This window comes from Aedes aegypti, chromosome 2 (assembly GCF_002204515.2).
Source record: "Aedes aegypti strain LVP_AGWG chromosome 2, AaegL5.0 Primary Assembly, whole genome shotgun sequence".
In the NCBI taxonomy this organism is placed as follows: domain Eukaryota; kingdom Metazoa; phylum Arthropoda; class Insecta; order Diptera; family Culicidae; genus Aedes; species Aedes aegypti.
In genome coordinates this window covers 241,813,794-241,826,414 of record NC_035108.1, presented here as the reverse complement: position 1 = coordinate 241,826,414, position 12,621 = coordinate 241,813,794, and the positions used below count along the sequence as shown (strand labels likewise).

General features: G+C 42.6%; 1 protein-coding gene across 8 annotated transcripts in view; it reads left to right on the top strand.

Moving 5' to 3' along the window:
• LOC5571158 (myb-like protein AA) overlaps window positions 1-7,202 on the top strand; it is a 101,712-nt gene extending 94,510 nt beyond the window's left edge. For all 8 annotated transcript variants that reach the window (XM_021844617.1, XM_021844613.1, XM_021844611.1 and 5 more), the window contains one exon: window positions 6,301-7,202. In XM_021844617.1, coding sequence (XP_021700309.1) covers window positions 6,301-6,422 — 122 coding nt within the window. In that variant the 3' untranslated portion in view covers window positions 6,423-7,202. The remainder of the gene's footprint in view (window positions 1-6,300) is intronic.
• Window positions 7,203-12,621: the final 5,419 nt, after the last annotated feature.

Here is a 12,621-nt window from a genome sequence, read left to right as displayed (position 1 = left end):
CATATCAAAGCTAAACATTTTCAGGATTCATAAACATCTTCAAATGGCAGCATGCAGATCTTGGTGATTGGGCGACGGATAATCCCTCTGCTGGTTCGCAGGTCCACAACTCGGATGAGTCCATCTGGTCCAGGGATGACATTGACGATTCTCGCTAACGGCCACTTCACAGGAGCGAGAAACTCATCGACGACGACGACCATTCTTCCGGGTTGTATCTCTGTGTTCGGGATGATTCGTTTGCTCTCTTTTTGCAGTTCTTGTAAATATTCCGCTTGCCATTGGTGCCAGAATTGTTGGACACGATGACGAAGACCTCGGTAATGATCCAAGCGATTGATGGGAATTTGGCTGCAGTCATCTTCGGGGATAGCAGACGGCGTTGTCCCGATAAGGAAGTGTGCCGGGGTGAGGACGGCCAAATCATTCGGATCTTCGGTGAGCGGTGTCAAAGGACGTGAATTCATCGCAGACTCGATCTCTGCTAGTGCTGTTGACATTTCTTCGAAGGAAAGTCTTGAATCGCCAAACTGCCGGTGCAAATGTCTCTTGGCAACCTTCACTGCCGCCTCCCATAACCCACCGAAGTGCGGGGCTTTCGGTGGAGTCATGTGCCATTGGATGCCCTGGTTAGCACAGTAGGTGGCGACATTCCCGGACGATTCTTCCTCCTGTAGCAGTTGATATAACTCTCGCAGTTCATTTCGAGCACCTTCGAAGTTTTTTCCGTTGTCGGAATGGATATGCGCAGGACAACCTCTACGAGCGATGAACCTTCGGAGTGCGGTGATGAATGCTGGAGTGGATAAATCGCTGACGAGCTCAAGGTGTACTGCTTTGGTGACGAAGCAGACAAAGACGCTGATGTAAGCTTTTGTCGGTGATGCTCGCTTGTGGATCGCTCTTATGTAGACTGGTCCGGCGTAGTCTATGCCAGTGATGGAGAACGGACGACTCGGGGTGACCCTCTGCATTGGAAGCTGTCCAGTCTGCTGCTTGGCGGGAACGGGCGAGGCACGAGCACAGCGGTAGCAGTTTCTCATGACGGTATTAACTACACGTCGTCCTTGTATGGGCCAATATTCTTGGCGGATGGCTGCTAGTGTAACACGGCCGCCACCGTGGAATAATCTTAGGTGGTAATGTTTGGCAACTAACCGTGTAAGTGGATGGGAACTAGGAAGGAGGATGGGGTGTTTGGTAAGATAGGGCTGCTCAGATAGACGCAATCTACCTCCGACTCTGAGGATTCCATCCGGATCGACGAACGGACTCAAAAGGCGCAAGCTTGAATGTTTGGATACCGGCTTCCCCTTCCCCAAGTACCTTATCTCTTCTGAAAACGCATCAGTTTGGGCTAACTTGATTAGTAGCATTCGGGCTATCGACATTTCTCCCACAGTGATCGATTTTGGTATTGAATCCAATTCGGGTTGAGACGACATTGACACTTTGCGTCGGCAAGCATTGACAAAGCGAAGACAGTATGCTGTCACTCTAATTAGGCGATTGTAGGAGGATGACGTGTTGAAAATTGGATTCGCTACGGGTTGGTTTTGGATCGCCGCCACCATCTTTCGCCGTTCCAGAAAGTCTTCCGGTGCACTCAACTGTCCCATTGTAACTGGCCATGCTGTTTCAGGATATTTCAGCCACGATGGTCCACAATGCCACAGATCGCTGTTAAGAAAATCGTCCACCTTCATTCCTCTGGTGATAAGATCAGCAGGATTGTGTTTGCCAGCAACTTGATGCCAACTAGATCCCTGTGTGGTGTTCTGAATTTCGGAGACCCTGTTGGCAACAAAGGTGTTCCAGGTGTACGGAGGTGAGCGTAGCCATTCCAGGGTGACTGTCGAATCGGACCAAAAGAAGGATGCGGAGATTGTCATATCGAGTGCTACGACCACTTTTTGGTGCAGCCGTGCAGCGATGACGGCAGCGGACAATTCCAATCGGGGGAGAGAAATTCTTTTTAGGGGAGCCACCTTAGATTTGGCAGCAATCAGCTGAATCTTAGTTTTGCCATGGGAGTTGGTGGATCGCGCATAGATGCAAGCGCCGTAGGCTTGCTGGGATGCATCCGCGAATGTGTGCAGTTGGACGGAAGCATTTGGTAAGAAGGCAAAACGGTCAGTTCGGTAGGATACGATTTTCGGTAATTCGGTGCGATAGCTGTCCCATTTTGTTCTCATGGTGTCAGAAATCTCCTCGTCCCATCCGCAGGGTTGCAGCCAGAGCTCCTGCAGTAGCATTTTGGCTTTTATGACTATCGGAGCTGTGAGTCCCAGCGGATCGAAATGCTTCGATACTGCTGACAAAATTGACCTCTTTGTTGGCGGGCCGTTACCTAGCTCGGGAGCGGAATCGAAACGTAGTTGATCTGTTCCTGGCTCCCAACTCACTCCAAGTGCCTTCGTGGATTCGTTGTTGTCCAATTTCAGGGTTGGCTGGGTACCAATTTGTGATGGGTCGAGTCCTTCTAAAACGTTGGGATTGTTCGATGTCCACTTTCGTAGCTGGAAGCCCCCTTTGGCCAGCAGCTCGTCCAGCTCCTCTCGGGTTTGGATTGCCTCTTCTTCCGTGTTCGCTCCCCCTATATAGTCGTCCACGTAAAATCCCTTTTTTAGTGCTGGGCCACCGAGTGGGTAGGCGTCTCCTTCGTCTGCCGCTAGCTGCTGCAGCGTTCGAGTGGCCAAGAATGAGGATGGAGCCAGGCCGTAGGTAACTGTTGCCAACTCATATGTTTCAATTGGGTCGTTCGGATGAAATCTCCAGAAAATTCGTTGCAATGGGGCATCGTCAGGATGGAGTAACACCTGGCGGTACATTTTTGCTATGTCCGCGACCAGTGCTACCGGATATTTTCGGAATCTAATAATGAGGGTCAAAAGTTCATCCTGAACAATTGGGCCTACTTGGAGGGCATCGTTGAGGGAATATCCGGTGGACGTTTTGGCCGATCCATCAAACACTACACGGACTTTTGTCGTAGTGCTGGCCTCTTTTAGGACGGCATGGTGGGGTAAATAGTGCACCAGATGTGGTTCGATTTCGCTTGGTGCGACAAGCCGCATGTGACCGAGTAACAGGTACTCCGACAAGAAAGAGTGATATTCATCCTTCAGATGTGGTTCTCTGCCCAGTCGTTTTTCGAGTAAATGAAAACGTCGAAGGGCTGCGGATTTCGATTCGCCGAGCATATGATCGAAATTCTCCCGGCGAGGCAGACGGACGATATATCTACCCTCTGGAGTGCGGGAAACATGGGAAGAGTAATGGGATTCGCATTGCTGTTCTTCTACGGAGTAATTTGGCTGATTTTCGACTTCTTCGATGCGCCAAAAGCGCTCCAGTGCTTCATGGAGTGGATCGGAAAGTGAGACGTGACATGCTACGGGGGGCGATCTGAGGCGTTTCTGATTCCTACCGGTGACAATCCAACCAAACACGCTTTGAATGAGGGCGGGATTTTCACCTTCTTCGATACGGGTACCAGGGTTGACATAGGTGAAAAAGTGCTCTGCTCCGAGGAGCATATCGATAGCACCGGTCTTGTTAAAGGTAGGGTCAGCCAAAGGGAGATCATTTGGGACATGCCAGCCTTCGGCAGGAGATGACACAACAGGCAAGTCAATCGTAATGCGGGGCATAACGAGGAAGTCGAGTCCGAGTTCGAAGTCTGAATTTCTCGATTGGATAGTGGCACTGACGGAGTGATTCACGCTCGAGGAGGACTCACCGACACCGAACACAGGGATGTTGATTTTTCTCCGCTTTAGTCGTAGAAGTTGGCATAGACGATCGCTGATGATATTGGATTGCGATCCATTATCCAATAACGCTCGTGCGGGGTGTTTTTGCCCATTGCAATCGAGCACCATCAACACAACGGTCGAAAGCAAAACATTCGCGTTTGATGTTTGTGAGGAATGGGTTGTCTGGGCAGTGACAGCATTCGTGGATGTGGGTGATCGTTTGGTGCTATTTATTATAGCATCTTGCTTGACGATGGGCTTAGGTGTGTATGCTGCTGTGTGCGAGGTGGTGGATGGTTGATCGGCATTTAGTGGGTGGTAACCGGGGTGTAGCATTGAATGGTGTCGTTTTTTGCAATGACGACAGGAGAATTTCGATTGGCAATTGCGAGCGAGGTGGTCTTGACGAAAGCAATTGAGGCAAAGGTGATGTTCATTGATAACTTTGAGACGATCAGCGATGGACATTTTCTCGAATCGTGGACATTGAAAGAGTGGATGGTGTTGGTCGCAAGAGTAACATTTTCGAGAAGTGGTTTCGGTTACAGCATGGGAAACTGTTTTATGAAACGGTGGGCGGCGAAACATAGTTGGTTGTTGATTGGATGTTGGCTGCGCTTGGTGATTCACCGACATGGATTCAAGTACGCGAATGCGTCGCTGAAGAAAATCAATGAGGCAACTGTAGTCGGGGTTTGTGGCTGTCGTAGCGAAATCTTCCCAAGCCTTTTGAGTGTTGTCGTCGAGTCGGAGGCATAGGAGATGCTCCAACATAGTGCTCCACGAATCGATTGGTTCGCCAAGTTGGCGGAGGGTTTTAGTGTGACGCTCATATTCGTCGACGACTGAATGAAGTGCAGCGGCGGACTCTTTCTTCATTCGCGGGCAATCGAGGAGGGCTTGCAAGTGGCGTTTCTTAAGAAGGTAGTCGTTAGCGTAGCGAGAGACGAGGGTTTGCCATGCAATGGCGTAGTTGACGGAGCTAATACCGATCGATTCTATGAGTTGGGCCGCTTCTCCTTTTAGAGCAGCGCGGAGATAGTGGAATTTTTGTATGTCGTGAACTTCGGGATTGGAATGAATCAGGGCGACGAATGTATCATGGAATGGTAGCCACTGATTATAGTCGCCGTCAAACTCCGGTAGGGATATGGTTGGCAATTTGATACCGGACAGCCCGGAAGTAGACGATTGGGGGATTGCGTTCGTTGTAGGAGGTACATTGGGGAGAAATGATTGCAAAGCAGCTTTGATTTGGAAATAGCGGGTTTCGTTATGGGAACGGAAAGTGAGGTTTTGTGCCATACCTTGATTGGTTAATTCCATGTCCTCGAGTTGGGTTTGAACTTCTTCTAGTCCCATCCACACGGTATCGAGGTTCTCGAGACGTAGTTTCACCTGGCCTCGGTCCCGTTCCGCCACGTATTTCTCGACAAACTGTTCTGCTCGTCCCAGCGCAGCGATGAGAGTGGTACGGCGGTTGATGAGCTGTTGTCTCGAACGTTCTTCCGCCATTGCGGAGTCGGGTTGCACTGGATAGGAGATACAGAGGAAGACCCGGTAGAGCCGGACAAGCGGAGTAGGGATGTAGGAACGGTACTAACCTTCTCAAGGCTAGATTTAAGCCTTGTATTTTATTCGAATCTGCTTGCAAATCCGGCGTAGTAGGTCCTCGGATGAAAATCGGTATACGGATGGCAATGGCGTAGCTTACTTGCTAGCAGCGACAGCTGAACGGTTCCAGAAGATTCGGCGAAAACTCCGGAACGAATAGGAGAAAAACAGGAAAAAATCTCAAGGCACCCGCGGTAAACTTCTGCGCACTTCGGAATTATACGTACCGAGTGCCTAATTGAATTAGGCCTTGTATTAAAGAATTCAATCGGGAACTCAGGAGAAGCTTCTCGATGGCGGGTGGGCACAATAGGATCCGGGGAAGATGGCGATCTTATGAATGCCGCTGGGGCACACAATGGTGCGGAACGATGGCGGTAGATAGCGTCGGCGTCCGTAGTATGATGGCGGGAAGAAACCTGATCCTGGTCACGGCACCAAGATGTTGGGGCAGGATCGTGGTTTCCGGCTGGGATTGGGCTCACACACGGACAGGGTTGGACACTACCGGAGATGGTCACTATCGGAGGAACTTGGCACCACAAGAATCACCACTTTATCGACTTTTTAATCACTTTATTTGGCTTTGAACTCAAACGAACTTTTATTTCTCGAAGATTCGATTCTAACTGACTAAATTTTATTCTACTACATCGTCTTTTAACCCTACGTTGTGTGAAATAATTCAATTTGAAAGAGCTATAAAATTTACTATAATTTTAAATATTTCATTAGGCTGCCAGTCTTACTGACAGCACGGCATACCTTCATTCGGCAGACATCAGTTTTGAGAACTGTCATGATCATTTATTAATCATCATCCGATTGTAACAATATAACATTGAATCTCTGCATTAAAATTTTACTTTTCAAATTTCCATTTTACATTCTACTTACAACGTCTTCTCCAACTCTTTTCATCCCGCAGATGACTTTGAAGCCGATCTGGGCCTGGGCCAGATGGACTTTCAGAGCTTTCAGATGCTTTCCGACACTGGTGCCATGATCGATCCGATGGACGAAGACAGCTTTCGGCGCGAGCTTCAGTGAGACGACCTGCAAGGGGACGGTGAGGACGACTATCGCACCGATGAGATGACAAGGTTACAAGCTTTCGTTACGTTGCTTTAAGTTTGACGATTATTTCGTTTCGGAACAATCAATAAAACGGAGGACGGAAATCCTACGCGGTTTAGCGGTAGGAAGCTTTCTTTCTGAAAGAAGAAGGTATTATTTCTCTAAGAGATTGGTTCATTTCTATGCGAATCAAGCTTTTAGAACTTTGCAAACGAAAGTGAATCGAAAGTGCAGTACTAGAAACCGGCTAGAGAATTTTATAAGGTTTTAACCTATAAGGAGGAAACGCTATTTGAGATACAATGAACTTAACGTGTAAGTTTAACAATAGTGATAGTGGCAGGCAAAAGGTGAATAGAGTATAGGGCAAGATATTGTACGCGAGAGCAGAGAGCGCATGGGCAATTGTACGAATTTAGGATAGTGTCTTGTGTATGAGAGAGTGGAATTTTTGATAGATTTCATGATGAAAAAGCACAAATCAAGACCGTATAAAGTATACCCCAGTAGATTTGGAGCGAAATTTTTTGTTCTGTGTGTGGATCGATAGGAATTCCTTACTAATATCATGGTATGATATTGCATGAGTTTATAAGTTTAGTCGAATAAACATGACCATTTTTTTATTTATGTTCGTTTGTTTTGGTAGATTCGGGTTCGAACGCTCCGTTAGATGTAGATCTGCTGGACAAGGCTTTAAATTACAATAAACGCGAAACAATCATTCACACTAACCTTACTAGAGGTTTTTGCCAAAATATGCCACTTGCAAAGGAAGGCACGAAGACAAACAATAATATGCTTATCAGGATTAGGACAAGTCATTTCTTTTAACCGTAGTAAGGACTTTGGATCTTTTACGATTCATTTTAAAATTCAAATCATTGTATTTTTTGTTGTTGAAAACTTGCGGAAGCAAAAATATTGCAAAATCCCATAAAAAGTGACAAATTTGGACATGAACTAGGACTCAGGTTCGAAAATTCAAGCAGCTCGCAAATTCAGTTCTGTTGAGCTTAAATGAAAGGCACACATTTCCATTTTCAGAAACCCTCTGAGAATTCCGAAATAAGTCAATTAGACCACCGGCCACCTGATACATTTGAAAAAGGTCGTTTTGGAGACTCATAGTTTGACGACCTGTAATTTTGGAACCAATCAAGTATTATGAACCATACATAAAAGATTGAATAGATATTTACGTGGAATATGAATAGATATACTTCAAATTCAAACCCGATTCCGGAAAGTTATTTTCAATGGTAGTTTTGTGTATGTAGTTCACTTCTGTGCTATTCGGTTGATGGATTATTATTTATTTGATTCAACATCAATCAGAGGTGCGTCCAGTTTCATTAAAAAAAAAATGAGAAAAAATGAACCACACTTCATGCCTTTACAATCGGTGAGCTTGTTCTAATTTCCTCATCTATTTCTAGACAACAAATAGATGAACAGCAATAAATTTGAGAATTTGTGATTTTTTTTCTTTGCACCGAAGTGATCCGGCTAGTCGCAAAAGTTTTGAGCATGAGCGTGAGCATTGATGACCGTATAATTCGTAGTTGCTACTCCGTGATTGACAAGAATCATCGAAATTGTACAGGGAATTAACAGATGTAGCTTGGGAGTAGCATACCATCTTCAATGCACGTTTTCGAGGACTCTGAAATTAATGTCAATAACGGCGCCGGCCACGTCCTTACGGTCATCGGGAAAGGGAAGAAATGTTAGTGTGGCATCCATTGTTACTAAAGACCGAGTATACCTCTGCATCTTCATGGTTCCCACGGGAAGGAGTTTTGTTAGCGGGAGGGCTTCAAAGCTAAATGTTTTACCTTGGTAAGTGATGCGATTCATGTAACCTCTGTTTAAAAAGTTATCTATCAATGCGTCGACATCTTAAACATCGAACTATTCAATGGTTTGAATCTCGAAATTTTATAGAACATGAATAAGCGCTTATGTCAACATTTAAAGCAGGCCTGTCCAACGTACGGCCCGCGGGCCGCATCCGGCCCGCGAATCCATTTTGTGCGGCCCGCGGAAGTTTTATAGATTCTTCTCATTTTCGGCCCTTACCTACTTGAAGTTAGACATACTAAAGCTAACCGTTTTAGATTTTAATTTAGCTTGGAACAAATATTTAGCTGAGTAATTATTTACTTTGTTTTAAAATTTGCTTATCATCAGAATCCCTTGGAACCATTCCAAATATGTGACTATAATCTTTTGCAGCTTAATTTTAGGTATTGTCGGAGTTTAAAAAAAACTGGTAAAATTTAATCTGCAAATGAATCTAACTTGAGAAGTTCGAATTAAGATTCTTTATAAAAAATCAAGTTTATTAGATTCATCTTGTTAAAAATACAACAACATTTTTTAATCGTGACTTTCTTCTATAATCGAAATTAAGCCAGCACAAAAATTATTGTCAAAAAGATTAATTTTCAAACATAACTTTTCTGAATCTAAAAATTCTTCCAGAACTCTGAAAATAAGTTTAACCAACTCATGGGAGTGAGAATTCTTGGCAGGATTATAAAAAAAAGGCAAGCTTTTAGAAAACGTAAGACAAGATTTGTCATAAATTCTGGACACGATTTTTACGAATAACATAGGCTTCTCACAGAATCTTCAACAAGATTCCACGGCCAAGATTTACATCGTATTTAATATGTAAGTTTTTAAATTCCTGGCTAAGGTTAGTATGAATTCTTCGACAGCATTCTCGAAGATTTTACGGTAGGATTTCTAAAAGAATATCAGGCAAGATTCTCAAGAAATCTTAGGCACGATTCTTGTGAAATCCTGGACAGGATTCTGACCAAGATTTTCGCAAAAATTCCTCATTCCGGGTCATGAGCCTCACAAAATCTTATGCAGGATTCCGAATCATAGGGATCCGGATCCTATTCTTGTCACTTTAGATTCACTTCAGCAATGCGGTTTTTTGGAAGCTACAGCTCTTATTTGGCGCTTCAGCTTCTTATTGCTAAGTTTCAGACAATTCGACCGAGAAAAACTTCGCATGCCAAAGTGAACCATGGAAGTGCCCAAGTGATTCTGCACTCTACTTGGTGAAATTCTGGCAGGATTCTGAGTAAATTCCTTTAAAGTCCTGGACATTAGTTTCCAAGCGTTCAAAATTTCTTGGGTAAACTCTTCAAAATATCATGTACAAGTGTTTTGCATGATTCCATAGAAGAAATTTGCTTCATTTACTGATTTTTCTCAGATTTCATGCGAATATTTGTGCATTTGGAAACCTGGTCCGCCACACAATATTTTTTCTGCGATTTGGCCCGCGCTTCAAAAAGGTTGGGCAGGCCTGATTTAAAGTGACCATTCATAGTATGTTCAACAAATTCATAAAAAACACATGTTATGATACAAATGTGTTATTACAAGCATTAAACGTGCTTACCAGTTGGTAATCCATCCTCGACTGAACAGTTACAATCTCAGCGTCAACACATATAAGCAGGAATATAAAATAACTCCGATGGCACGCGAATGCAGAGCTAACTGAAAAAAAAAATCACTCCGAGCCTGCGAATGAATCGGACAGCTTGGGCCATCGCAAAGCACTCTCCGGCTAGTCGCGAAAGTTTTCAGGACAAATTGAAGATGCTTGAAAAATGTTTCATCGCGTAGAAACTCCATCAAATATTTTGCTAGAATTTCTTCAACAATTCTGCAAAAATAAACAATCTATCGAAAATTCGACATAATCTGAATTATGCCATAAAATATTAGTAGGAATTTGATCGAATCGTAATGGTAATGATGATAAAAGGTTACATTTATTTTTCAAGCTTTCTGCTGACGAATGAACCTTTTTAATTTTCAATGTCTTCGACTGCCGTATGTGACTTTTTGACTCTTGTACAGCACAGCATTTCCTTTAAGGCAAGGCTGTTCGTTTCCGTTAAATAACAAGGCTGTTCGTTTTCAGCCATGGGAAATATTCTTGTTTTTGTAAGTTTAAAATATGTACAATTATTCATTTTACCATGTATACGAAATTTAAAAACAAAACTAATATACGTATACGAAATTTAGAACTAAAATTTATTGAAATGAGTTTCTTTTCTGAGACATCTCTACAGAAATATCACAAGATTTTTGAAAAAAAAAAAAATAACTCTGAAATAACAGAGATAATCGGTAATAACATTCTGTAGAAATAACTGGGAAATTTATGGAGAAACAATCAGAGCAATTTCCTTTGAATCATCCTGAAAAATCTAAAATCTATTTCTAAAGAAGTTTGTAATAAAAATGATAGAAGAATTTCAGGGGGTATAAAGGAAACCAATCTTTTCTGGAGAAAATCCTCAATGTAATTCTAGGGGAAAATTTAGGAGTATTTCTAACCCTTAAGAGAAATCTTCCTTAGCCAAGTGGTTAGAGTCCGCGGCTACAAAGCAAAGCCATGCTGAAGGTGTCTGGGTTCGATTCCCGGTCGGTCGTCTTTTCGTAATGGAAATTTCCTTGCCTTCCCTGGGCATAAAGTATAATCGTATCTATTACACGACATACGAATACGAAAATGGCACCTTTGGCAAAGAAAGCTCTCAGTTAATGATTGTGGAAGTGTTCATAAGGACACTAAGCTGATAAGTATGGTCTGTTCCAGTAATTCCAAGAAGAAGTAGAAGAAGAATAAACCTTTAGAGGAATTATTGCAAAAAAAAATCCAAACATCGTTTAAGAAATTGCTTCGTAATCCTAGGTTTATGGCTTTTCATAATTTAATAGAGTCCTGGGAAGCGTCCATCTAATATTTTTTAGAATCACTTTGGAAGTACCAATGAATCGACATACCAGGAAGATCATACCGTCGCGTGATTTGTTTTGATACGCCGTAAACTGTTCTTCAAAACCCTTTGTTTTCTTTTCATTTTTTTTCCAAAAACAAATCATTCCGGTGGTCATCCCAGGGTTATTTCGGTGACCAGTAAAGATTTGAGTGATTCTATACTCATTATTTTATTAGATGAGTCACATGCTTGACAATTCAGAAATATTGAGCCATGGAGTGCATAGTTCACATTACTTGATGGATTGCGAAATTACAGGTCGTCTTAAATTTGACGTCCTAAAAGTATGTCTCTGGAGGTACTTTTTCCAGATGTAGCACGTTCCCGGTGACCACAGTGACCAAATCCGGAATACTCGTGTGGTTTCTGATAATAGGCATGCGTACTTTTCATTTGAGTTCAACAGAACTGAATTCAACGAGCCTAAGGGCTAATTTTGGAAGAACACTACATTTTATGTCTGACGATTATTTTGTCCATGAGGTACCGTCTAATGTGGCGTTCGGCGAAATCAGCAGATTTTTTAATTAAAAAAAGTACGATCTGTACCCCAACAAGCCTGGTATTTTAGATAGAGCGAAAAGAGACGCATGATTACTTAATTTTGTGAAGAATAATTTACAAAGCCAACATTTAAACCGATTAACGACTGAGATTTTCTGTTTTGTCTATTTTATGATGCATGAGTCTCAACATTAAAAAAAAACTACTGAATGATAATAAAAGAAGAAAAAAAACATAGATAGAGATGTATGCAAAACCAAATCTTCAAAGCCTTCAGCGAGCGAAATTGAAACGAATATTACAAACAAGGAAAAGAACACAGTTTGAAGATTGATTTATTGAAGAAGCAAATCTAAGAAAGTAAATATCGTAACATATCAAAAATCCATTTTTCCTCTAAACAGCATAATAAAATCGACAATTCAATAACCCGTTTCTGAACAGAGTAAGAATTTTAACAAACAAATAATAGCCAAGAGCCAAAAATAACCTAGCAGATTAAATAACATTCATCCCTCCCACGATATTGCTCTCTTTATCTCTATCTCTCTCAAAAATCGCATTTCTACCTTACTAGCGGTCACTGACTGTGTTTAATTCTATTTACTATTCTTCTATTAAGAGAACACACACGCATACTGTTACAGCCATTTCTCTCTCTCTCTTTCCTATCTATCGTACCTATATGTTCTACACATACCAATTTGTCCAGACAGTTAAAAAAAAGAAAGCAAATCCAATGTAGACAGCTCATTACCACTCTGAAACAGACTACATCTGCAGAAACGTATTTTTTTCGTGCATTGCAATATATTCACAAACCAACCCAAAACACATACATC